This window comes from Podarcis bocagei (genome assembly GCF_964188305.1).
Source record: "Podarcis bocagei genome assembly, chromosome: 15".
In the NCBI taxonomy this organism is placed as follows: domain Eukaryota; kingdom Metazoa; phylum Chordata; class Lepidosauria; order Squamata; family Lacertidae; genus Podarcis; species Podarcis bocagei.
The window spans coordinates 44,806,206-44,833,766 of record NC_138141.1 but is presented as its reverse complement, the minus strand read 5'-3'; the positions used below and the strand labels follow the sequence as shown (position 1 = coordinate 44,833,766).

The window sequence follows — 27,561 nt, the reverse complement described above, 5'->3', positions numbered from 1 at the left end:
TGGACAGAACCTCCGGGTGGACACGACACTCCTGGGCTTTGACCACATGACGTGGCAGCGCGGCAGCCGCAGTTTCATCTTCCGAGGACAAGGTTGTTGGGAGCTCAGCTGAGCCGCTTTGCGTCCCGGGACCCCGTGGGGAAGGGAACTTGAGGAAGGAGGGAGATTCAGGGGCCACACTTTCCCGTTGCGGAAAGTCAGTGCTTTTTGGGGGACCGCGGGAGTGCATGGTTGTGAAACGGGGCACAATTATATTGTGATGAGTTATATAAAGTATGTGTTGACTGTCTAGCTGTTCTGTATTCCTAACCTGCTCTAAGGGCCTTGAGGCAGCAGACACCTGCCTGTCGCCTCCACAACAACCCTGTGAGGTAGGCTAGGCTGAAGGGTGAAAGGGGTTGGCTGCTGCCCTTTGGGCGCAGATGGGGCAGAAGGCAGGGAGCCCAACAGCAGGTGGCGCCAGAGTCAACTTCTGTTTTGTCCCCATCTTCCTCCTCCCTGCTGAGTTCTCACTGGGACTGAAGGAAGCTGGCAGCCCCAGAGACCGGCAGGCAGCAAGAAGGCAGCTGGGTGTGGGGTGGCTGAGATCAGACCGAGGATGGTGGGGCAGTGCCGTATTTTCCCTAAGGGACCGCACACTCCACTGGTTTCCCCTTTGGCCAAGCCACATTGTCAGGATACATCCCTCTCAGGAGGGCACTGGTCATTTCTCTCTCTCCCTCTGCCCAGCAGACAGCAGCGCCGTCGTGATGGAGATTGACCACGACCGGCAAGTGGTCTACACCGAAACGCTGGCGCTGGCCGCCCACGACCGGGAGGGACTCCTGGCCTTGGTGCAGCCCACGGAGGAGCAGGTGATGGGCCGCCTCCTGGCCCCCGTGGTCGCCACACAGTTGGACACGCGCAACATTGCCTTTGAGAGGTGAGCCAGGATCTCATCCTCTGGAGCAGTGGGGAGGGAAACCTCTGCCCTGCGGGCCAAATGTAGCCCAAGCCATGCCCTCTTCCCCAGGCCACGCCCTCTCCTGAGCCACACCCCTTTCCTGGCCCCTCGTCACCCCTCCTTCACCCTCACCTTGAGTGTTTTCGCCTGATTGTTCCTCTTTGGTGGGCTGGAAGGGGGGAGAGAGGCGTGTGTCAGTGTCAAGGTGGGTGCCGGGAGCAGGTCAACCACAACTCACAAGGTGTCGGTGAAGTTGACTCTTTAGTGAAAAAAACAAAACGGCGCAGGCCTAGTGGTCACAGCAACTCTTCCCAGCAGAACTTGCCCCAAGGAGGCAGTTGCGAGGCCCCACCTTCCCACAGCTCCCTAAATCTCCTCTTCCCCCAGGTCTTTTCCAAGCAGTCGGAGGCTCCTTCATCTTGCCTGTCTTTGCTACGCCCTCTTCATACCTCTACTGGTTCTGGGCGGTCAGGGGGAGACGAGCTGGTCCCTGGCTTCTTCAGCAGCCTGCCTCATCTCTTCCTCTTGACCCCACTCTTCTACAGCCTCCACTTATGCCTCTGATTCTGGATTTCTCTTGGCCCCAGCCTCTTCCTCCTCACTAAGTCCTTACCTCTTTAGCTTCCGACGCCTCCTCCTCCCAGTCTTCTCCCTTGTCTGCCTCTGACCAGTCATTGTTGTCCCACGACCACTCCCCTGGCCCTGAGCCGTCTCCCCTTGGGGGTTCCCCAACTGCTGCCTCCCCCCCACTCCTCTGCATCCAGCCAGTCCATGGCAGAGAGAGTAGAAGCTCTCCTACTACTCTACGATGTTCTCCACCCCCATCGTTCTGCCCGGACACTGAGGTCCAGCGCCAAGGGCCTTCTGGCGGTTCCCTCCCTGAGAGAAGACAAGTTACAGGGAACCAGGCAGAGGGCCTTCTCGGTGGTGGCGCCTGCCCTGTGGAACACCCTCCCACCAAATGTCATAGACATAAACAACTACCTGACATTCAGAAGGCATCTGAAGGCAGCCCTGTTTAGGGAAGCTTTTAATGTGTGACATTTTAATTTTTAATCTTTGTTGGAAACCGCCCAGAGTGGCTGGGGAGACCCAGCCGGATGGGCGGGGTACAAATAATAAATTACTATTATTATTATTACTAGACAAAGGGAGAACTTTCAAGCATTGCTCCGCCTCTTTTGCCTCCAGGATCTGGCCCCTGAGAGGCTGCCCAGGAGAACATGCGGCCCTCGTTTTGAAAATGCTGGGTTGGGTTGAGTTGTGTAGGCGTCTCCAACCAACATCTCCTCCAGCTGATTGCTTCCACGGTGGAGGCCTGTTCTTCTACCCCTGGAAGAGGAGCTACTACACAAAACAAATGAAATACCGCAAAAATCCCTGAAACGAGAAGTAATCGACTAGAAATATTATCTCATAGAAATAAACTAAATAATAAAAATCAAAAAGTTTAAGGGAAAATTTAGAAAAACCTAGAATTGTACAAAGCCTTAACGGGATGCCGACTACAAACCTCGTTTTGTACAATTCTAGGTTTTTCTAAATTAAGCTTTTTGAAACTTCTCGTTTCAGGGATTTTCACGGTATTTCATTTGTTTTGTGTAATTTCTCGGGTCCGTGACTTTCTTTTTTCTCCTGGAAGAGGAGCAGCTGCTCTTGGCATCCAAATTGCACCCAAGACTGGGCTTCACCTGGCCTCTCCCCATCTTCCTCTTTGAACTGGAGTTGAGTGGCGATTTATTCCGTGGCCGGGAGAGAGAGCTAATCTCCACCTCTGCTGTTCTTTCACCTCTCCCTTCCAGGAACAAGACGGGTATTTTGGGCTGGAGGAGTGAGAAGACCGAGGTGGTGAACGGGTACGAGGCCAAGGTGAGGACCGGTCCGGGCGAGTATCTTCTCAGGAGAAGGGTCTTTGAGTAGAGAGAGTAAGCAAAGGACCGTGCAGTCAGGGCGATGGAAGCAGAGAGCTTTATTGATGAAGACGAGGAGCTTGAAGTGGCTGCAGGGAATGTTGGGGAGCCAAGGGAAGTTGCGCTTTCCCAGAGCCACCGGCAGCAACCTTTGGCATTTTCCCTGCCTCCCTCTTCAGGTTTACGGGGCTTCCAATGTAGAGCTCATCACTCGGACGCGGACTGAGCATCTCTCGGAGCAGCACAAAGGAAAAACCAAAGGTAAGCCTTTTGACCTCTCCTTGCCGGGGTCTTCCAGGGTGTACAAGGCGGGCAGAATCCTGACACCCAAGAGCCGCACTGCCTCTGTCTAGAGCCTAAACTGAGAGTGATCCAGTGGATTTGCGGTGGACGGACCACCCGTGTTTTAACCGATTGCCAGTCCAGTTAAAATCAAGGGCTGTAGCTCAGTGGCCAGTCCCAGGTTGAGTCTCCAAAGGCATCTTCAGGTAGGACAAAACCCCTCGCTAGGAAACCTGGCGAGCCGCTGCTGCCAGTCAGTGCAGGCAACACTGGGCTTGATGAGACCAACTCAGCCCAAGGCAGCTTCCTATGTGTAGATGCTCTACTGCTGAGCTGTGGCCCGTTCCCAAAGTCTCAGAGCTGGGATGAGGGCTGACGACCGAGAGCATTGAGAAAGCCACAGGTTCCCAGCCTGGGAAAAAGCTCTACTGGTGTGTCTGTCTTTTACAGGCGGGAAAACCCCTCTCCAGTCCTTCCTGGGCATTGCCGAACAACATGTGGGCCCCAACAATGGGGTGAGTAATAAGTGGGGGCAGCAGGTATGGGGGACACTGCACCCCAGAGGCCATTTGAAGGCTCCTTTTGTTGTACAGTGGTACCTTGGTTTAAGAACAGCTTAGTTTATGAACAACTTGAATTAAGAACGCTGCAAACCCAGAAGTAGGTGTTTTGGTTTGTGAACTTTGCCTTGGAAGCAGAACATGTTCCGCTTCCAGTTGAGTGTGTTCCATTGGTAAATTGTGTCCCCTGCTGCTGTGGGAAAGCACACCTTGGTTTTAGAAAGCTTTGGTTTAAGAATGGACTTCCGGAACGGATTAAGTTTGTAAACCAAGGTACCACTCTAATAATGTTTTGCAGCACAGCTGGAGATCTTCAGACCAAGGGCCAGATGTGGATCTCCAGGCTTCTTTGCTTGGCCCCTGGGACTCTCCCCAGGCCACGCCCCCTACACAGGCCACACCCCTCACTGCTCCTTGCTTTTGCCCTATCCTGAGCTCTGCTAACAGTCCGGGATAGAGGACAGAGAGGGTGTATGTTTGTGTAGAAACCAGCCTAGTGCATGAAGGTAAAATTTGCATTTCTCGTCCCACCCCCTTTTGCCTCCAGCTCCACCAACCTCTCGCATGTGGCCCCCAGAAGCTTGTTTGAAAGGCAGTGTAGCCCTAAGGCTGAAAAAGGCCTCTGTCCGTTTTTTCAGGTTTTATTGCTGATGATGGTTCCATTCATTCATTCATTCATTCTCCACACCTCCTCATTTAATCCCCAGAACAGCCCTGCGAGGTAGTTTAGGCTGAGAGGGATTGACTGGCCTGAAGTCACCCAGTGAGAGCTTCATGGCCAAGTGGGAAAATTCGAACCCTGGTCTCCCCGGAGTCCCAGTCCGACACTCTAACCACAATGCCTTCACTGACTCGCTGTCTCCCTCGTAAGGTGGGATAGAAAGGATCTCAAGCAGAAACCAAGGCTTGGCGAAGCAACAAACCCTTCTGAGGATACCCTCCCTCCAACCTTGCCTTGGTTTCCCAAACACCACCCCCCCACCCCCTAAAGTGTCTGGAGTGCCGACATCCACCCAAAGTCCTCCACTAGAGTTTAAGGAGTATATTGATAAGGTGGAACATGCGCAGAGGAGGGCTACCTAAATGAAGAAGGGCAGCGGCGTAGCGTGGGTTATCAGCACCCGGGGCAAGGCAAGTAATTTGCGCCCCCTAACCCGGAGCAAGGCAAGTAATTTGCGCCCCCTAACCCCTAGCCATGGTCATTAATACTGACGGCTCTACTCTGGGGCAAACGTCGTGGTGACTACTGCCCTCCGTGGTGTTGTTTTTGCAATTAAAGGACCCCTGCCTCAAATAAAGCATCTTGGGGATTGGGGACTGGGATTTGCCAAGGGAGCTGGAAATTGCAGTTCAGTGGCGGGTCAGGGGGAGAGTGTCCCTTCTGCATCTGGGTGCCGCGGGCCCCTTTGCGCCAAGACGCGCATCTTTGGGCGTCGCGGCGCAGCCTTCTCGGTCTCCCTCCCCGGCCCGGCTAGTCCCGACGCGGCTTCTTTCTGGCGCGGGGAGGGGGCTTCTTTCTGGCGCGGGGAGGGGGCGGCTCTGGGGCCAGTGCGTTGGCCGGCCTCCGGCACGGGTGGGGGGGGCCCCGTCGGGGCAGGTGGGCGGTCTTGGCGCGCAGGCACTAGAGCGCCGCCGATGGCGCGTTTGGCGGGCTGCGCGCGTCCGACCCGAGCCTGGGCGGCGTGGCGCTTGGTGCCGGAGCCTCTGCCCGCAGCGCCCCGTCGGGAGACCCGGCCGGAAGGAGCCTCGAGCCGGCTGTCGGACGCGGTTGAAGCAGCCAGGGCGGCATGGCAGGCGGCGTGCACCCCCTGCACCCCCCACGCTACGCCACTGCTCTCCGCCCCACCACCAGCCTTCGGAGGAGGTCCGAGGACAGTGGGGTTCCTGCTTCCTCGAGGAGGGCCGGCCAAACGCGCCCCCCAAATGTTGCGCCCGGTGCGGCCGGCACCCCTGGCACCCCCCACGCTACGCCACTGAAGAAGGGTCTGGAGAGGACTTCCGGGTTGACGCGATCTGGAAATGGCGGATTCCCTCCGAGCTGCGGAGGGAATCGGCTCTACTGAGGACGGGTCTTTGCCGCGCCGGCGACGCGGAGACCCTTAAAAACCGCAGGCGCGGAAGCCTGCGGACTGAAGACTCGGCGGGTGCCTTAAGCGCCCCCCCTGATCCACGAAGAGCCTTTTTAAAGGCTGCGGAGGGGATACGGGGGTGGCGTGGCACTGAGAGTCGACCGCTACCTCGGTGGAGCGAAGCCGCGAGCCATGACCAGAGAGCGCTGACTCTCTTCCTTGAAAATTTGGACTGAAAGAGTTACCCGTGAGTAAGACGGATTGGGACTTTAAAAATTTTACCCTGAATTGGAGACGACCGGGGTGTGTGCTAAAAGGAAGTCCGCACCCCCCCCCCCTGCAGACGATCTAAGCAACGACATAAGAGCTAAGCTGGAGAGCCTACCCTTGGTGGGGTGAGTTAAAAAGGACACTAACTTTCAAGATTTAGTTAAAGGAAATTTTGTGTTGGAGAGTGGAGTTTTGGAGACCCTCTTTATGTTTTGAACAACCCCCCCTCCCGGGCTCGGGAACGTCCTGCCTTTGTGCCTGTGTAAGAGCTGCGGAGTTTGACAGCTGTCAAAGCTGTCAAACGGGCAGTTTAAAGCGGAAAAATCACTATTTAAGATCCCTCTGGATTAAGACGAGTTATAATTGAGCTAAAATTGTTGGAAACAAAGTAACAATAACAAGTTAAAGGACTGTTGGAGAAAAGACTAATAAGTAATCAGATTCCCCCTAGGGGGAATTCTGTGAAACTACAATGGATACAATGGCTGTGGATGGAAAGTTACTAGTGGAAATCGAAAGGATGTTTCAATTGGTGGGAATCTTACAAGAGCAGAGCTTAGCCATGAATAAACAACTTAACATTATGACCTTGGGAACAGGCAACTCTGCTGTTTGTATTGAGGACCTGAATGAGAAAGAATCCACAGCTGAATGGGAAACAATGTCTACAGAGGTGGAAGAGACTAAACAAGAAAAAGAGAAAGTAACCTTGGGAAGTAACAACCAAAAGTTGACATCTGTGGAACACAAGCAAGGAGACTCTGGGAACACATCTACCACAAGTCTGCGAAAGATGCAGAAGAAGAAGGAGGAGGTTCTGGGACAATATGGAATACAGGAACTTAAAATAAAGAAATATGATTGGGGCCTCCGTTTGGACTTTGACTTTGAGGATACAGGCTTTGTGGAAATGCTCCAGCAATTGCTTTCAAATCTCCTTGTGGGAAGAGAATATGTTTTGATGGTGAAAGATCTTTTTCCAGACTCGACGACTGACATAAAGGACTACCAACGAGACCGGCGGAGAGGGACTGAAAGGGACTTGAAAGCCTCGGACGTGAGGAACCCAGGCTGAGAATCTTGACTTTGGATTTTTATTGGGAAGGGACAAAAACCGGGGATGGGAGGGAGGGAAGAGGAGATTCTTAAAAACTCTTAAGACTTTCAGGTTTGGTTAATATGACTTTTAATCAAGACAAAATGAAAAATCGATGGAAGAGAACTTAAGTCCAACTTAGGAAAATCAATTTTTTTTATTAGAAAAGAGGTAACAAAATGAATAAGATGGTTAAGAGGAGAAATACCAACTTGCTGATATAATCCTGGGAATTGGGATGCACGAGGGGGGGTGGGGGGAAGTCAGGGAACAAGGTTATGAGAAGAGGATCTGCTGAATTTATACATGTTTGTGTCTTGTGTTATTTTTGTGTTTGTATTGTCTTTATAAAAGCGGAAAACCCAATAAAATTTTTATAAAAATAAATAAATGAAGAAGGGTCTGGAAACCAAGCCTGATGAGGAATGGTTGAAGGAGCTGGGTATGTTTAGCCTGGAAAAGAGGAGATAGGAGCGCCATCTTCCAATATCCAGAGGGTTTTCTCCTGCTCTGGAGGATAGGATCCAAACCAATGGATTCCAGTTACAAGAAAGGAAATTCCAACATTAGGGAGAACTTCCTGATGGTAGAAGCCGTTCAGCAGCAGAACGGACTCTCCTCCATCAGGGGTTTTAAGCAGAGCTCGGCTGTCCACCCACCTGGGATTGTTTAGCCGCGCTTCCGGAATTGGAGGGGCTTGGACCCCATGACCCCAGGGGTCCCTTTCCAACTCTCCAATTCTGTGTATTCTCAGAGTGTTGCGAAAGAACGATGTCAATCAACATTTGATGATCTCCTTCTACCGGTCCACAACAGAAAGTGTCCTTTCATACTGCATCATGGTGTGGTACGCTGGTTTGACATCAACTGATAGGAAGTGCCTACGGAAGGTGGTAGGGACGCGGGTGGCGCTGTGGGTTAAACCACAGAGCCTAGGACTTGCTGATCAGAAGGTCGGCGGTTCGAATCCCCGTGACAGGGTGAGCTCCCGTTGCTCGGTCCCTGCTCCTGCCAACCTAGCAGTTCAAAAGCATGTCAAAAGTGCAAGTAGATAAATATGTACGGCTCCGGTGGGAAGGTAAACGGCGTTTCCGTGCGCTGCTCTGGTTCACCAGAAGCGGCTTAGTCATGCTGCCCACGTGACCCGGAAGCTGTAGGCCGGCTCTCTTGGCCAATAAAGCAAGATGAGCGCCGCAACCCCAGAGTCCGTCACGACTGGACCTAATGGTCAGGGGTCCCTTTACCTTTACCTTTACCTTTACCTTTACAGAGGGTGGTGAATACAGCACAAGATATTATGGGCTGTCCCGTGAATCTGCTGGATGAAATAGCAGAAGAACGTTGCCTCAGGAGAGTGAGGAAAATTCTGAGGGATGATTATTCACACCCGGGCCGGCACTTTCTTGATCTCCTGCCCTCGGGCAGAAGATATAGAAGCATGATTAGTCTCACCAACAGGGTAAAGAACAGCTTCTATCCGTGGGCTGTTAGGCTGCTGAATGAAAAGATAACAACAGGGCAACTGACTTTTGGGTTTGGTGGGTGTGCGTCAGTAAACGAGGGGCATTAAGACTAAGAGAGCTGACAGAAACGGTTGAATATGTGGAATTAGCAAAACTGACCCACAGAATCCGTAACCAAGAGGAAACAAAGTTCAGAAGTGAATGGAGTAAATTTGTGGAGTATATACGGAATAATTGTAGAAGTTTAAAGGCTGTAGTAGGATTAAAATAAATCTTATGACATGAATAAAGGTAAAGGGACCCCTGACCATTAGGTCCAGTCGTGGCCGACTCTGGGGTTGCAGCGCTCATCTTGCTTTATTGACCGAGGGAGCCGGCGTACAGCTTCCGGGTCATGTGGCCAGCATGACTAAGCCGCTTCTGGTGAACCAGAGCAGCGCACGGAAACACCATTTACCTTCCCACCGGAGCAGTACCTCTTTATCTACTTGTACTTTGATGTGCTTTCGAACTGCTAGGTTGGCAGGAGCAGGGACCGAGGAACGGGAGCTCACCCCGTTGCGGGGATTCGAACCGCCAACCTTCTGATCGGCAAGTCCTAGGCTCTGTGGTTTAACCCACAGCACCACCCGTGTCCCATGACATAAATAGGATGATGTTAAGAGTATGTAAAAAAGGAAAGATTAATATGAAAACCTTTGAAGTGAGGGAGGGAAGTCCGTGCTTGATAGAGTGTTGAGAAAATAAGTGTACATACGACCGTAGAACATTAGTATATTTATTTTGTTTTGTTTGTGTTAAAGAAAACTTAATAAAAAGCATTTTAAAAAAAGAAAGACTAAGAGATCTGAGTTTGGGGTGCTTGTGTAATCTCACTGTATACAAGTGACAATAAAGTATTTCAGTTCCAATTCTATTCTCTCTCCCCGCAGGCTCTCATCACGCAAACAATGAGCCACGCCAACCCCACAGCCATCACGCCAGAGGAATACTTCAACCCCACTTTCGAGCTGGGCAGCCGGGATATGGGGCGCCCCATTGAACTCACCACCAAGACGCAGAAGTGAGGCTGGCTGGCTGGGTGGCAGGGAGGGAGGGATAGAGATCCTCCTTTGAGTGGGCTGGAGGTGAAGGACAGCCCAGGGCTCACAGTCTCTCCCCCCCCCCCCCTGGGCTTCTCTGTCTCCCTCCGTCAGGTTCAAGGCGAAGTTGTGGCTCTGCGAAGACCACCCTCTCTCGCTGGCTGAGCAGGTGGCCCCCATCATTGACCTGATGGCCGTCAGCAACGCCCTCTTTGCCAAGCTGCGGGACTTCATCACTCTGCGCCTGCCCCCGGGCTTCCCTGTCAAAATTGGTGAGGAGAGCCTCCCCCCAACCAAGCTGGGCTGGTTGGTCCTTCTCCTTCACGCTTGGGCATTGCAGCGGGTTGAGCTACGTGACCCTCGAGGTCCCTTGCAGCTCCACGGCTTCACGAAATGCTCCTTTGACTCCGGGCAAGAGAGCCCAGAAATCATGGCGATGGAAGGGGCTCAGGGTCATCTAGTCCAACCCCCAGCAGTGCAGGAATCATGGCCAATTCTGGGCAGGCAGGGCTGTAGACAACACTGGGTGTGCTCACATTTGTGGCCTGAAATGCAGAGAGGTCACCCCCTCCGTCCTCAGCTGCTTTTTGAGCTGCATTTACGCAGAGGTTTTCTCATCAATATAGGGATTGGAGATGCCACACCCAAAATGCAGAGCTTTTCTTATTCTTTCCCACCTGCAACATGCCCCCCCCCATTCCTATTCACAAACCTGTCATCTGCCCCACTGGAGGCGCACTCCATTGTCTTCAGAGACAGATGGATGCCAACCCAGATAGGACCTTAAGGTCCACAAATAACAACACTTTGGAGGTCCCGAGCCTCAAGGAGGTTAGAGTGGTCTCAACTAGGGCCAGGGCCTTTTCAGCACTGGCCCCGACTTGGTGGAACGCTCTGTCACAAGAGACCAGGGCCCTGGGGGACTTGACATCTTTCCGCAGGGCCTGCAAGACAGAGCTGTTCCGCCTGGCCTTTGGTTTGGACTCAGTCTGACCCTTAGGTTTCCCTCCCCTTATGGTCTTGATTTATCGGCTACTTTAAAATGAGGCTGCATTTTAAATTGCATTTTAACCTGTATTTTAAATTGGGTTTTTTCCCCTTTTCTCCCCCCCTTTCCCCCCGTATTATGTTTTTACTGTGATTTTGTTGGTGTTACCCGCCCTGAGCCCGGCTCTGGCCAGGGAGGGTGGGGTATAAATAAAATGTGTTGTTGTTGTTGTTGTTGTTGTTGTTGTCATGCCTATTCATTTCAGTGGCTCTGAGTAGGACTAATGTTCCATAAAAGACCTAATCTCTCTCGTTCTCTCCCCACCTGGCTAGAAATCCCCATTTTCCACATCCTCAATGCCCGCATCACCTTTGGAAACCTCAACGGCTGTGATGAAGCTGTGGTCTCGATCCGAGGGGCCGGCAGCCCTGGCAGTGACGCCCCGTCGCCAGGCAGTGATCGCTCCAGCATAAGCAGCTCCAGCTCTCTTGGTATGTTGGGGGGCAGAGGAAGAACATAAGGGGAACCGGCTGGATCAGGCCCACGTCCCATCAGGTTCAGCCTCCTCTTCTCACAGTCGCCAACCAGATGCCCCAAAGCAAAACCTACAAGACTTGAACACAAGACCCCTCTCCCCTCCTGCAGTTTCCAGCAACTGGGATTTAGAAACTTAACTGCAGAGCAGAGCCATTGTGGCTGGCGGCCATCGACAGCCCTTCACTACTCCACAAATTTGTCCAGTCCTCTTATAAACCCGTCTTGGTTGGTGGTTGTCACTGCCTCCTGTGGCAGTGAGTTCCATAGATTAGCTATGTGCTGTTTGAAGAAACAGCTGGGAGCCTTTGGAGGGGGATCCCCTCAGCTCTATGAGGCACGAGGGAAATGGATGTAAAAGGGGGGGGGCTTTTAAAGGGAATGGAGGGGACATGAAGCAAGATACAAAATGTCCAATGCACTCAGAAGAAATCATAACACCACTTAGGGGCCATGTGCCCAAAATTGCTTCGGAAGTTTCAGAAACAAAATTATAACAATCAGTGCAGTTTGGAAACAAGTGGTTAAAATCACCTTCTCCTTCTTCTCCTTCTTCTTCAGCCTTCAGCAGCAATCACTCGTAGCCGAGTAAGATTGTCTTCCATAAACACGGTTTTAACAATGAGTCCATAAGTGACTGAGGAGGCCAATTCTGGATCCACACGTCCTTCTGCAGTGGGGACATTGGTTTCCGGGCGGGAGTTGATCACGGTGTGGATTTGCCAAGCGTGCCTTCCTCCTAGCACGTTTCTCCCTTGCATCCTGAGTTTGAGTGTCTTCAAAGCCCATGGCACCTTTGGTAAAGGCTGTTCTCCACTGCAGTTTCGAAAGATGCAGCCCGCCATCTTGATTCAAGATGGCGTCTGACCGTCTCCAAATACAGGCAGGAATCTGTTCCTTGGTCTAGGAAGCTCTCCTGCAAAACCTGATTCCAGCAAACAGAAAAACCACCTTCCAAAATACAGAGCAGATCCATAGCGGAGGGAACCAGAGGAAACTCAGGGCAGAAGTCCTAGGCCCCATTCGGCAGAGCAAGGGGGAGGGCGCAGGTACATTTTCCAGGGGTGGGGAGTAAGCAGAGCAAGGCTTGATGAAGCGAGACCTCTTTGGCAGGGGGGCTGTGCTGTGGCTTTGATCCTCTCCACCCCCCCAGGCTCCTGCCGGTGCTATGAGATGGACCCATCTCTGTTTGAGGCCCCGCGAGGCTACAGCGTCATTGGGACCCATCCGGAGCCCCTGCGGGGAGAAGATGATGACGACCTCCTCCAATTCGCCATCCAGCAGAGTTTGCTAGAAGCTGGGAGCGAGTATGACCAGGTGGGCCTCTCCATCCCTCCCCTGTTCCCCGAGACCGGAGCTGTAGGGCTTGGGGGATCTGTTATTCTGCATGCAAAAGAGTCACTGACAGACACCCCATTCTGGCATCTCAAAAGACCTCCAGGAGCCTGGCTGGTGGGGAAAGCTTTGCGTAGGGGAGGTGTTACCATTCAGGGGAGAGCGAGAGTAATCTGCTAAATCAAGGCTGGGGAACCTAGTGAGAACCTGTCAGTGGCTGCACACCAGATATGGCTCTCATCTGTATGTGCATGGCTCCTTCCAGTCAAGCAAGAGACATCATTACACAGGCCAGACAGTCCCAAGGGCTGGTTTGGTTGCAACAAGCAACTATGGTTTGTTGTGACATGCAGTGGTTCTGGGCTCTCACTCTCTTCCCTCTTTTCTTCCGGTGCGTCTGTTTCTGTCTGCAATGTCCCTTCATGCCTGAACCCTAAACTGTGGTTGAACTTACAGTTTAAAAGGAATGAGCCAGCTTCAGAAACTGTGGTTTCGGCAAACCACAGTTGAACAGAGTACGCTTAAGACTAGCTGTTGCGTTCTGAAGGCAAAGGAAGGACTGGACCCTGATTAATACGAAAGACACGAGGCTTGACCAGTAAGACCCTGGGAGAAAGTGCGCTTGCCACTCCCTGGCCCAGGTCGTTTTATTCACAAAAGAACTTTAACACAGCGTTTGTAAGAACCAATCAGATTTCCTCTGAGCATTTCAAGAAATCCCCACGTGGGGACAAAGTCAGATCAGAGGAAGCCTCTTAACTACAAAGAACGGTTTCCTATTTGAGCATGCATACATGTTCAGGCTAAATAAACAGGAAGTAAGGAGGAATGCTGTCAGGGGTTTAGGAGCAGAGGCAAGGGCAAGGGAGGAAACAGAGAGCGAAGGGGAGGAGGCAGAAGAAAAGATGAGTGATGACGACGACCCGAGATCTCCGAGTCTTTCCAGTGAATCAGAGGATTCACAGAAAGGAGCACCAGTGGCCAGGGCAAGGGGGGAGTTTAGGGGGGCACCCCAGGAAGATAGAGCCAGAGGGGACTCAGAGGAGAGCAGTTGGAAATCGGGACCAGCGTCACTGCTAGGGAGCAGGGAGGAGGAAGGGAGCCAGGGGGCAAGCGCTGGCAGCTCACCACAGGAGGGAGGGCATGAGTCAGGAGTGGCCACACCTCCATCGGGGAGCGAAGAAACGGTTAAGCGGAAAGTGGAAGGTTGGGCGCGCGCGCCAAGTTCAAATGCAGAGGAAGGCGGCGCAGTAAGCAGCCCGGAAAGGGAGCCAGGTCCTAAAGCCCGGCGCAAGGAGGCAGGAGGGTCCGGGTCAGCGTCAGAAGAATCCCGGAAGGAAGAAACCCCGGGGGGCAGAGGGACCCAGAGGAGAACAGTCAGGCGGAAAAGGTGGAGCAGGGCTAGGATATTAAGTTGGTGCACAAGGGGCGGAGAATCAGACGGAGCTTCGCCGATCTAGCTACTAGACGTAGAGTTGCACGCAGCAGCTGGAATATGGAAACTGTAACTCAATAAAGACTTTTACTTAATGATCGCTGGCTAGCGTGATCCTCTGTGAGCTAGGATCTTCGAGCAGCTCTGACAGTAAGCTCCGTCTCATAAGTGTGGGCATCTACAGCCTCGAGGAGGGGAGAGAAGCAGGTGCCTACCAGCGAGCTCACGAACGGCAGCCGACATGACGGCTGAGCAGCAAATAGAGGAACTCAGAAGAGCAGTGTCACAACTGAATGCAGAGGCTCTCGCATCCCGGAAGAGAGAGGAGGAGGCAGCTGCCGCCTGCAGGGATCTCCAAGTCAGGTTAGACGTGCTTACAAAGCAGACACCCAGACAGGAGGGAATTGGGTTGGCGAGACGTACAGGCGGTCTGGTCTCTCACTTCGATGGGAACCTGCAACAGTATCCCAACTTTAGAGCAGATGTACTGTGCAACTGCTGAATAAAGACTTTAGAGCAACTGCTGAATAAAGACTTTACAGCAACTGCTGAATAAAGACTTTAGAGATGAGCAAGAGAAGGTGGGATTCATCATGTCCCATTTGCATGGGGATGCTAAAGCATGGCTGCGCAATCTTTGGAGAGATAAGGATCCGGCGCTCCAAGATGCGGATGCCTTTATTAAAGCGATGGATGGGTGTTTTTTATCAAGCATTGACGTGGATCTTGCACGGAAGGAGGTGCATGGACTAAGGCAAGGGAGGGCCAGCGTAAGGCAATATCATGCCCGCTTTTTCGCTTTGGTCAGTGCCCTGGAATGGGACAGAGATTCAGCCCCTGTGAGAGACCTCTTTTGGGAGGGGCTGCACAGCTCGATTAAAGATGAGATCGCGAGGGGGGAGAGACCCCGGACCACCCAGGAGGTCGTTCAGAGGGCACTGGCAGTGGGGGTACGGCTGGAAGAACGTCCGTGGAGCAGGGAAGAAGGGCGTGGAGGGCGCGAACCAGCCAGGGGCCCCTCCTTCCTTCCCAGAGACGCAGCGCGGGCGCAATCCACGCCTCCACCAGGAGGAGGAGCGGAACCTATGGAGGTGGGAGGTGCAAGGGCTCAGTCAGCAACCAGAGCCCTAGCACCGGCAGCAGTGAAAGCGAAGCCTCCTAGAGGGAACAGGAAGTGTTACGTCTGTGAGGAGCCAGGGCACATGGCGAAAGAGTGTCCCCAGAGGCCCCACAAGCTCACTGCAGCCTCAGCAATGGTGACTGCAGTGACGCAGCAAGGTGGACCACAGCAGGGAAACGACGCAGTCTGGCTGGAGGAAGAGGCACTGGGGCCCAGCCAGACGTGTTAGTGACGCAGTCCCCAGAGATTTTACAGCCCGTGAACCCCCTCCCGCCCAAACCAGTAGTGAGGCTCACCGCATCTCTCCAGCTGCCCAATGGCATCCCCATGGACGTGCCAATCACCGTGGACTCGGGCAGCAACGCGGACTTTATAGGACAGGACTTTGTCGACAAACACGCTATACAGTTGCTGCCGGCCACACTGCCCCTGCAGGTTGTCACGGTGGATGGCAGGGAGCTGCTAGGGGGGCAAGTGGTGAAGCAGACGCCACCGATGGTGATGCGACTTGGGAATCACAAAGAAGTCATCAGCTTCAATGTCACTCAACTATCGGATACGCCCATTGTATTGGGAATGAGTTGGCTGGACAAGCACAGCCCAACGCTGGCTTGGTACCAGCGGCAGCTGATCTTCGGCTCTTCCTTTTGTGCTGAACACTGCATCGTGCCCCGGCAGGAAGGAGAGGAAGAGGAGTCACAGCTGCTGCTAGGCACGCTGCAAGCGATTCCCCACAAGTACGCAGAATTTTTGGAAGTTTTCTGCGAAAAGGAGGCGGACAGACTACCCCCTCACAGACCATATGACTGCAAAATTGACCTGCTGCCGGGGGCGGCGCTGCCTAAAGGGAAACTGTATTCCATGTCAGAGGACGAACTGCAAGAACTCAAGGAGTTCATAGATCATAATTTGGAGCGCGGTTTCATCCGAGAGTCCAAGGCAGCGGGGGGCAGTCCTGTATTCTTTGTTAAAAAGAGAGACACGCCCCAAAAGAGACTGGTCGTGGACTATCGCATTTTGAACAGTGGGACCAAGCCATCGGACTTCCCCATGCCCCGAATCGACGACCTCCTAGCGAAAGTGCGGAAGGGAAAAGTGTTCACCAAGTTGGACCTGCGAGGGGCGTACAACCTCATTCGCATGCGGGAAGGAGATGAGTGGAAGACGGCCATGTTCACGCCACTGGGGACCTACGAATATAGAGTTATGCCTTTTGGATTGCAAAATGGCTCCCACGTTTTTCAAGCTTTCATGCATCACGTGTTGGCGGGACTTCTCTACAAGACGTGCGTCTGTTTCTTAGATGACATCCTGATCTTTTCGGAATCACAGCAGGAGCATGACGGGCACGTCAAGGAAGTGCTGAGCAGACTAAAGCAACATAGGCTCTACGCCAAGCTGGAGAAGTGCCAATTTGACGTGACGGAGGTGGACTTTCTGGGCTACAAGCTGTCTGACAAGGGGCTCGCCATGGACAGCGCCAAGGTTCGAGCGGTGTTGGATTGGAAGAGTCCACGCAACCGGAAGGAGGTCCAACGGTTTGTCGGCTTCGCGAACTTCTACCGCAAGTTTATCAAAGGCTTCGCTATGCAGACAGCGGCCATCACAGACACGCTTAGCTCCAAGAAAAAGAAGTTCGTTTGGACGGAGCGGGCGGAGCAGTCCTTTCAGGCACTCAAGCGTCTCTTCGCGTCGGAAGAACAGCTGCTTCATGTCAACCCCAGCAGGCCGATGAGGGTGGAGACAGACGCCTCGGACAGAGCCGTGGGGGCGGTCCTGCTGCAGAAGGACCAGCAGGGGGTGTGGCGACCGGGAGCGTTTTACTCCAGGAAGCTCAGCAAGTCCGAGCAGAACTACACCATCTGGGACAGGGAGTTGCTGGCCATTCATGCAGCGTTCAAAGCGTGGAGGCACTTCCTGATCGGCGCCAAGCACACGGTGCAGGTTTGCACGGACCACAAGAATCTGGAGCACTGGCGCACGGCACAGTTCCTAAACCAGAGGCAGATACGTTGGGCTGAGTTCTTTGCGAACTTCGACTTCCGCATAGAGTATGTCCCGGGGGACACTAACATCATGGCGGACGCCCTCTCCCGTAAGCCACAGTATCTGGAGGACGCAACGCCAGCGGCCGCCATGCACATCTTCGCACCATCAGTGTGGGCGTGCGCCGCGGCCACCGTGGACCTGGAGGCGGTGCGACGAGCGTTGCAGGATGACTCCTTTGCGCAAGCAAAGATGGCAGAGGTGCAAAGGGGCAAGGCTGCGGCCGACGGTTTCCAGCTACGAGATGGATTGCTCATCCGTAAAGGGGCCATCTACGTGCCGGGAGATGACCTTCGCGCCAAGGTGCTGCAGCAGCTGCACGACGCGCCCACGGCCGGGCACTTTGGCAAGGAGAAGACGGTGGAATTGGTAGCCAGGGATTTCTGGTGGCCTGGAATGAGAGGGGAGGTCGCAGACTACGTGGCGAGGTGTGACACCTGCCAGAGGGCCAAGCCAGTGCACAGACCGCCGGCCGGACTGTTGGAACCGCTGCAAACTCCGGTCGAACCATGGGAGAGGGTGGCCCTGGACTTTGTCACAGATCTGCCCAGCTCGAGAGGCAAGACGGCAGTGCTGGTGGTGGTGGACCTGTTTTCCAAGATGGCCCATTTCATTCCGTGTGCGAAGGTGGCCACGGCGGAGCAAACCGCCAAACTGTTCATAGACCACGTGTTCAAGGTTCACGGTCTGCCACGGTCTATTCTGTCCGACCGGGGGCGGCAGTTCATCTCGAATTTCTGGCAGAAGCTGATGGGCTTCCTGAACGTCAAGATCAACCTGGCGTCGGCGAGACACCCGCAGACCAACGGACAAGCGGAGCGGGTCAATGCCATCATGCAGCAGTACCTGAGATGTTATGCAAATCAACAGCCTGCGACGTGGGTGGATTACCTGCCGCTTGCCGAGTTCGCCTACAACAACACGAAACACGTGTCCACGGGGGTCACGCCGTTCTTCGCCAACAATGGGAGGCACCCCAGAACCTTCCCGGGACTGGAAAGAATGGGGGAGGGGGAGCCGCAGACAGCAGATGCGTTCGCGTCGGAGCTGCAGGAAGTCCACGATCAGCTGAGGCGCCACCTGGAGCTGGCCAAACACGCCTACAAGGTACAAGCGGACAAGCACAGAAGGGTGGGCGAAGAGCTCCACGTGGGAGACTGGGTCTGGTTAGCAGCCCACGCAGTGCCGGCCAGGTCGTTGGCCAAGAAGAAACTAGGGCATAAACAACTGGGGCCCTACCAAGTTGAAGAGCAGGTCAACCCGGTAGCTTTCAGACTGGCACTTCCGGAGGGTTCCAGAATGCATCCGGTGTTCCACAGATCGGTGCTCACTCCCTACAAGGCACCGCACAGGTTCCAGGAACCCGGAACGGCGCCGAGTCCGGTCAGAGACAGAACAGGGCACGCGGGAGTGGCACAGAAGGAGCGCATCAACGAAGTCACGGAGATTTTGGACTCCAGATGGGGGGAGGAGGGGGTAGAATACTTTCTCGCCAAGGAGGGCACCCCGGCCAGTGCGAACAGCTGGGTGCCGGGCTACGCCTTGGACGAACCTCTACTCAAAGACGAGTTTCACGCCCTCTTCCCACATAGACCAATGCCAGCAGACTTTTTCGACGACTGGCTTTTCACGCCCACGCTTTCGGCCAGCACTTTCCGGGGGTTCGACTCGGACGAGGACCCGACACAAGACGTCCGTTCCCCGGAGGGGTCACCCTCGGGATCTGCATCAGAACCCTCGTATTGGTGGGACGATAGACCAGAGGAGCAGTTCCGCAGAAAGTGGCTGGAATGCCCAGGACGAGCAACGCCGCCAGGAGGAAGTGAGGGAGAGACGGACATGGACGTTTTCGGGGACGACCCTGGTTTCGAGCACGGCGGCACAGAGATGGAAGCGGAGGTGACCGTCGTCGACGGGAGCAGGGAGGAAGACCCGGGAGCCTTCAGATGGAGGCCCGCAACGGGAAGCGAACGATATCCGACGTTCGTCCCTTTGCAACAGCAGCACCCAGCTCCAGCACCGGAAGGAGGGGAGGGGGGAATGGGGGGCTTCGAGGGGGGGATGGATGTCAGGGGTTTAGGAGCAGAGGCAAGGGCAAGGGAGGAAACAGAGAGCGAAGGGGAGGAGGCAGAAGAAAAGATGAGTGATGACGACGACCCGAGATCTCCGAGTCTTTCCAGTGAATCAGAGGATTCACAGAAAGGAGCACCAGTGGCCAGGGCAAGGGGGGAGTTTAGGGGGGCACCCCAGGAAGATAGAGCCAGAGGGGACTCAGAGGAGAGCAGTTGGAAATCGGGACCAGCGTCACTGCTAGGGAGCAGGGAGGAGGAAGGGAGCCAGGGGACAAGCGCTGGCAGCTCACCACAGGAGGGAGGGCATGAGTCAGGAGTGGCCACACCTCCATCGGGGAGCGAAGAAACGGTTAAGCGGAAAGTGGAAGGTTGGGCGCGCGCGCCAAGTTCAAATGCAGAGGAAGGCGGCGCAGTAAGCAGCCCGGAAAGGGAGCCAGGTCCTAAAGCCCGGCGCAAGGAGGCAGGAGGGTCCGGGTCAGCGTCAGAAGAATCCCGGAAGGAAGAGACCCCGGGGGGCAGAGGGACCCAGAGGAGAACAGTCAGGCGGAAAAGGTGGAGCAGGGCTAGGATATTAAGTTGGTGCACAAGGGGCGGAGAATCAGACGGAGCTTCGCCGATCTAGCTACTAGACGTAGAGTTGCACGCAGCAGCTGGAATATGGAAACTGTAACTCAATAAAGACTTTTACTTAATGATCGCTGGCTAGCGTGATCCTCTGTGAGCTAGGATCTTCGAGCAGCTCTGACAAATGCATTTAGCAAACCCCGGAGGTCATAAAAGGAAAAACAGGCATTTTACCACCTCAATGTGAACTCTGTTTCCTGGCCCTAAAATCTACCTAAAGATTCACAAAAGCTACATCAAAGCTATTTCCTTATTTTTATGTACCCAGGATACCTGGTGAAGCAACTGGTCTGTATGTGACTGTCAGGCCTAGAGAAAAAGGGACAGAGATGCAGAGGCTTGTGGGATTGGATCAGAAATCATGTCAATGACTCAAACCCAGTCAAAGCGATGCTTTCCCCGCTGACACAATGGCTTGCTTCATTTTTCATAATTTTCTTAGCAATCCCACATGACCACCACAACTAACCATGCTTTGTTCAGATTGGGACGTAACACTAAACTGTGGTCAGCTGAAAATGGAAGGAGAACCTTCCTGTTTCTTCCACTTGTATGCAGAACGCTAAACTACAGTACAAAAGCGGGCAGAAAAGTGAGGGTCCGAGCTCTCAGGTGCATCGAGGAGCAAATGTCTTCTGCCGCCCCCCCACCTCATCCCCTCTTGTCCCCTGCAGGTTACCATTTGGGAGGCCCTGACGAACAGCAAGCCAGGCACCCACCCCATGTCCCAAGACGGGCGCAAAGTCGACAGGTGAGCGCAGGATGCTTCTGACAACATCCCTTCTCCATTTCTGGGGTCTCCACACCAGGGGTGGGCAAACTTCACGCTGGTCAGATCTGCTTTGGGTTTCTTTAACAGAACCCCCAAACCCTCCAGCCAGAACCAATTGCAAAAGATACATTGGGGAAAACTTTTAAGAACAGAGTGTCTCTGAGCTTAGGGATTTGGACTGAGCTGATGCAAAAGTCCATTGCTAGTTTGCAAAAGATTTGTTTTTGATTCAGAGGCCTAATTGGACCATAGTAAGGCACCTTTTGGGTGTTCCCACTGTCGTTTGTCTCCTGGTTGTTGACTCCCAGTTGTTTGTCAACATCCACAAAGAGCCTTGTTTTACCTTAAAGGCTTGACACATTTTATTACGGCCCCAAGCTTTTGTGGACCACTTCATTCGTAAAAGAAGACCATCTTTTATTATGGTATAAGCGTTAAGAACATCAGAAGATGGAACTGGCAAAATTGTAGAGGGGAGGAGAAGCATTATCCCTTCTAAGTGGTTACTGGTTTCGTATTGTAATATGTTGAAAGAGGGAACAATGGGAAGGGTTGTATTTTTCAATGTTGGCTTGGCGGTAGATGTTCTTGTCCATGGCTGGTTGGTGGGTGGGTGGGATCCAGCATTCAGTGTAGTAAGCGCAGTAAAACTGTCCATTCTCACATCAGAAGAGCTTGCTGGGAGAAGAGGATGCGAGGGGCCTTTTCAGAACCACAGAATCATAGAATTTGTAGAATTGGATGGGACCACGAGGGTCATCTAGTCTTTGCAATGCAGGAATATTTTGGCTTGGCCTGATCCAGCAGGCTCTGCTCTTTAATGCTAGCTATGGAATTCAGCTTTGGGAGAAGCTTGTTTTCGTTTTTAAGAGACAAGTTCCTAGCCCTCATGATTCTGTGGGAACAGGATCCTGGACTCGAGGGGCCCTCTTTGGCCTGTTCCAAACAGGACTCTTCCTGCATCCTCACAAAGTGAAAACAACCAAAATCTGTGTATGTTATACAGTGGTACCTTGGTTCACGAACGGCTTGGCTCCTGAACAAATTGGCTCCCAAACACCACAAACCTGCAAGCACCCGTATTTTCCGCTCTATAAGACGCATCAGACCACAAGACGCACCTAGTTTTTGGAGGAGGAAAACAAGAAAAAAAATATTCTGAATCTCAGAAGCCAGAACAGCAAGTGGGATTGCTGCGCAGTGAAATCAGCAATCCCTCTTGCTGTTCTGGCTTCTGGGATAGCTGCGCAGCCTGCATTCGCTCCATAAGACGCACACACATTTCCCCTTACTTTTTAGGAGGGAAAAAGTGAGTCTTATAGAGCAAAAAATATGGTAAGTGTTCTGGTTTGTGGACGTTTTTTGGAAGCCGAACGTCCGTTTTGGCTGTCGGCAATGTTTTTGGGGCCAATCAGAAACCGCGCCTTGGTTTGTGAACATTTTGGAAGTCAAACGGACTTCCATAATGGATGGAGTTCGGGAGCCAAGGTACCACTGTAATTCCATTCAGGCAGCAGAATTAAGTCTCCCCTTGACCGAAATCATTTAACTGAATTGCAGACTTAAGCAGCCTCTCTTTCCTTTGCTCCTCCAGGACGCCCCAGCACACGCCCCCGCCCCGCCCCACAACCCCACAGCAGCCCCCCGCAGCGCCCACGGCGGGCAGGGGGCCCAGCCACCCGCTGCCCAGTTACGCAGAGCAACTCCGCCTGGCCATGGAGCTGTCCGCAAAGGAGCAAGAGGAGGCCGAGCGGCGCTCGCGGCAGGAAGAGGAGGAGTTTGAGCGGATCCTGCGCCTCTCACTCACCGAACAGTAGCAGAACAACCCCCACACACCCAATGATCCGGGGAGGGGGGGCGCTGCGCGATGGTGGGGAGCCGGCAGCACCCATGCACAATCCCCTGGCCTGCCTCCAGGTGGCGCCAGAGCTCCACAGACTCTGAGGACCCCGCCTTTCTATTCTCAGCCATGCCAAGTGACTTATCAGCAAGGATTTTGGGTGGGGGGGCCAGGAATGGAAGAATTTGGGGGGAGGGGAGGGGCGTAGAAATACTGACCCGACTGGGGAGGCGCCAAATGCGCCCCACCTCCCCAACACTGAGCCATTTAACAGCCCTCCCCACTCCTCTATTGGGGGGGGCTGGGCAGGTAAGTCTCAACGAACTGGAGGTTTTTGCACGGCAGAGGCACTTAGGGGAGCAAAGTGGGGGGGGGAGAAGAGAAGCAGAAATGCATGCTCCCCCCCAAAAAAACCACACACACTCAAAACACTTCATCCCTGTCTCTGTACAGCCTGCCAGACTCTTAGCTTGGTGTCTTCCCCATCCTGCGGTGGGCAGGATCCGTCCTCACGGTTATGCATTGCCCATGAAAAGCATCCCACCCTCCCTTTGGGGCTGGGGCAGGGGGCGGCTGTGTGTGTTTCTGCAATTCTGGGCACCAGCAGAATATAGGAAAGGGAGCGGGAATCAATATCGGGCCAGAGTGGATCTTTTTTGGGGGGGTTGGGGGGGGTTGCTATGCAGCAGCCGCTGGCCTTGTAAGTTGGGGAAATTCGTGGGTGGAAATAGGAGCTGTTTAACGTCCTACGTTCCCCGATCTAACTTAACTCACCAGCCTAGATGGCTTTGAAAGAGAATTGGACAAATTAATGGCGCAGGCTCTTACGTTCTTAATACAGTCGTACCTCTGTTCTCGAATGGGCTCCGTTCCAGGAATGCGTTCAACTTCCAAAAACGTTCGAAAGCCAGGATGTGGCTTCTGCCAATCGGAAGTCACAGAAGCCACGTCAGACGTTCGGGTTCCAAAGAACGTTCCCAAACCGGAACACTCACTTCCAGGTTTTTGGCGTTTGGGGGCCAAAACGTTCGAGAACTAAGCTGTTCGAAAACCAAGGTACGACTGTAATAATAATTTGAAATAGTATTTTTTTTTTCAATTTATATCCCACCCATCTGGCTGGGTTTCCCCAGCCGCTCTGGGCGGCTGACAACATATAGAAAAACACAACAAAACATCAAGCATTAAAAAACGGAGTATCTTATACGGACTATAAATAAACCAATAAATCGATAGAAAGCAATAACAATAATACCCCCCCCCCAAAAAAAACCACCCTCACCAACAGCTATTAGCTCTGGGAGGGAGGAAGACCTAAGTTGTTAGCTCTGGAGGGAGAAATTTAAAAATAGAAAATTAAAATTAATTGTAGCCATAGAATTGTAGAGCTGGAAGGGACCCAAAAGGGTCATTTAGTCCAACCCCCCGTGATTCAGGAGTCACAGTTTAAGAATCCAGATTATGGGAAATTAGCGTTAGACAGGTTTAAACACGTTCTCAAGTACTGCTTAATCTCTCCAGCCCCAGTCTTCAAAGCAGTCTGTGGGGCTGCTCATTATTTACAAACTAACTAACTAACCAGGAGAGAATTTAATGTCATTTTTAGTTCAGGCTAACAGCTTTCATTTAAAAGCAGCAAGGTTCTAGCCCTCATTGACACCAGAGATACATGTGGCTGATGGGCAGGAAAGCAGAGTGACAAGGTGGAGTCGTGAGGCTGCTTACAGAGTAGACCATTGAAATTAATGGGCCCAAGTCAGTCATATCTATGCGCTCCAATGGGTCTACTCTGAGGAGAATCAGCTTTGAGTACAACACCATGGTTGCAGCTCCATCCAAAATGTATTGATCTGTTCCCCTTGCCTGGGAGAAACCATCAATGTCACAAGCGGGGGGGGGGGGAGAATAAAATGGCAGAATGGATAGGTATTATACAGGGACTTTAGCGTTGCATAGTTGGAAGGGATCCCTGGATCATCTACTCCAACCTCTTGCAATGCCGAAATTGCAGCAAGGTGTTGGTTTAAGTTTAAAACGTTGCACACCTTGATAGCACACAGCCTTCCCCCTCCCTGCAGTGGGTCTTCCCTTCACAAGCCTTTTTTTTAAACTTGCGCTTGAATCAGAGCAGGAAAATTGGTGCCCAGCTATGGAGAGAAGCAGGAGATGATTGGCAAGGAAGGACGGTGGTGGGCGGGGCTAGGGGAAAGCAGGCGGAGCAAAGGATGCAAATTTTACCTGTGTTCACTCTGCTCTATCCTCCATCTGAGAGGCAGGATCAGAGCTCCAGGATGCATTTCCAGGCAGAAATCTTCAAGCAGAGTATAAAGCAGGGGCAGTGAGGGGTGTGGCCTGCAGGGAGAAGGTGTGGCCAGGGAGGAGGTGGGGCCTGCAGGGAGAGGGTGTGGCCAGGGAGGAGGTGGGGCCTCTAGGCAGGGGTGTGGCCAGGGAGGAGGTGGGGCCTGCAGGGAGAGGGTGTGGCCAGGGAGGAGGTGGGGCCTGTAGGGAGAGGGTGTGGCCAGGGAGGAGGTGGGGCCTGCAGGGAGAGGGTGTGGCCAGGGAGGAGGTGGGGCCTGTAGGGAGAGGGTGTAGCCAGGGAGGAGGTGGGGCCTGCAGGGAGTTGGTGTGGCCAGGGAGGAGGTGGGGCCTGCAGGGAGAGGGTGTGGCCAGGGAGGAGGTGGGGCCTGCAGGGAGAGGGTGTGGCCAGGGAGGAGGTGGGGCCTGGGGATTCCAAGGGCCCAATAGAGAGGCAGGATGGGAGGGACGCCACTTTCAGCCCTGCATTTTGAAAGTCCACAGCGCTGGGATAATTTAACCTGGAGGTGGATCTTGGAGATAAATTCTAGATTATTTTAATCTGAAGGCTGCAATTCAGCCAGTAGCCTCTGCCCTTCCCTGCCGCCCAGCACCAAGTGCACTTACGAACTGTGCTCTTCAAAAACCAAGGTCTCTCCTGCCTGATTCCCAACCCTCCCCGTTTGGTATCAACGCTGCAATGCTGTTTTTGCCTAAACACGGCTTCCAAACTCCAAAGGGAGGGCAAGGGGAACCCTAAGTGCCAGGCGCGGGGGGAGGAAGCAGCACCCCCCAAGCCCGGGAAGTGGGGCAAGCTTTCCTTGACATCTCCAGGGCTCCAGTTGCTGCCTACACCTGAGTCAGTGTAAATGGGCAGGTTGATTCTGAAGGCAGAGACGTGTGCAGCTTGGTGCCCCCTAGCAGCGAAGAACCGTAGAGTCGAAAGGGACCCCCAAGGGTCATCTAGTCCAGCCCCCTGCGATGCGGGAATCTCAACATGATCATACGCGCCAGGTGGCCACCCAAGCTCCGCTTACAAACCTGCCGGGAGCCTGTTGTACCGCCAAGCAGCTCTCGCCGCCAGAACGTTCTTCCTGATGGTGAGTCGGACTCTCCCTTCTCGTAACTTGAAGCCATGGGTTCGGGTCCTGCCTTCCGGAGCGGCAGAAAACAAGCTTGCTCCATCCTCCATGTGACGGCCCTGAACCCGCCTCGCTGTCCTCTGCTCTCCCACAGATCCCTGCCCCAAACTCTTCGCTTCTTTTCCTCTTTGAGACAGAGCTCGGAAGTTGGCGGACGTCACAGTAAACCATGGTTTGCTGAACCAAGCCAGCGGCTTTGAAATGGAATGTTTCAGCCATGACCACTGGCTTTACTGGCTTCAAGGGAGGGGTCTGTATGCTGCAGCTAAGGGTTTGCTCCAGTTCTTATTCCTCCCCCCTTCTCCCTGAAAAACACACCTCCCCTGGTGTAGCCCTCCTAGAGCGTCTGGAGCTCTCCGAGGTCACGACAACCCCCGTTGTTCAATGGTGCTAACCTACACACAAATACACACACACACATGCCTCTTCCTTGTCCAAAACCTTTGCCAGGCAATGGCGGGGGGCCAGAGATACGCCTCTAGGCCTAGTTCTCAGACGTGCCCCAACCTCAACACCCCACCGAGACAAGACAAATGTGTCGTGCACAGTTTGGGGGTGGGTCGGGGGTGGGGTGTGTGGCTCTTCGGAAAGGATGTGGGTCCTTAACCCCCACGTGCCAGGGGGAAGCCACTCTCTGAGGGGAGGGACCACAACAACCAGCCTGCTCAGGTGTGTTACCTACACAGAGACACAAAATAAAACCTCGTGAACCTTCGCTGTCTCCTGCCTCCGTCCTTTTGGCGTCTGTTGGGAAAGGGCCATAGTTCAGTGGCGGAGCAACCAGTCTGCAGGCCAAACTTCTCCAGGTACACTTGAGAGAGGCTCTGCAATTCTGAATCTGGGATCTACCATGGAGCTATGGTTTTAGAAGAAGCTCTTTCATTTTATTTAATAAAACGGTAAAGGGACCCCTGACCGTTAGGCCCAGTCATGACAAGACTCTGGGGTTGCGGCGCTCATCTCACTCTATAGACCAAGGGAGCCGGCGTACAGCTTCCGGGTCATGTGGCCAGCATGACTAAGCCGCTTCTGGCAAGCCAGAGCAGCGCACAGAAAGGCCGTTTACTTTCCCGCTGGAGTGGTACCTATTTATCTAGTTGCACTTTGATGTGCTTTCGAACTGCTAGGTGGGCAGGAGCAGGGACTGAGCAACAGGAGCTCACCCCGTCGCGGGGATTTGAACCGCCGACCTTCTGAACAGCAAGCCCTAGCCTCTGTGGTTTAAGCCACAGTGCCACCCGCGTAAATCCTGTCCCTCATGGTTTGTTCCCCCATTTTATTGTGAGGTAGTTTAGGCAGAGAGCAAGCCATCTAAGGCTGAGCTTTGTGGCCGAGCGCTGATTCGAACCCAGTCCCTCCTGGGTCCGACTCTGTCCAATGACAACACAGCCCTGGAGGCTATAGAATCAAGAGTTGGAAGGGATCCAGCGGGACTGATAGACACACATTTGCCCTTTGACAGACAGAAAAAAGAGAGGCTGCGTCTGATGAGCACCTTTTAACTGCACGTATATTTTAATCAGCGTTTGCGCATGAGCAATGGCCCTTCTGCCTTTTCCCCCCCAGCCCCCCCCCCGAGGTTGCGGCTTTGCAATACAAGCATGGTGGGGAGGGGACAGCCCCCCCTCCCGCTCCATTCCAGGGATCCCCAAAATTCATTGGCACGTCCTCACAATTCAGGGA

At 53.5% G+C, this 27,561-nt stretch overlaps 1 protein-coding gene across 1 annotated transcript in view; it reads left to right on the top strand.

The window, feature by feature from the left end:
* The window catches only part of ANKRD13B (ankyrin repeat domain 13B), a 43,467-nt gene extending 16,875 nt beyond the window's left edge, over nt 1-26,592 (top strand). The window contains 11 exon segments of the mRNA XM_081172244.1: nt 8-92; nt 733-922; nt 2,746-2,812; nt 3,033-3,114; nt 3,586-3,650; nt 9,526-9,656; nt 9,790-9,947; nt 10,996-11,154; nt 12,351-12,514; nt 20,504-20,580; nt 22,196-26,592. Coding sequence (XP_081028370.1) covers nt 8-92; nt 733-922; nt 2,746-2,812; nt 3,033-3,114; nt 3,586-3,650; nt 9,526-9,656; nt 9,790-9,947; nt 10,996-11,154; nt 12,351-12,514; nt 20,504-20,580; nt 22,196-22,418 — 1,401 coding nt within the window. The 3' untranslated portion in view covers nt 22,419-26,592.
* The last annotated feature ends 969 nt before the right edge of the window (nt 26,593-27,561 follow it).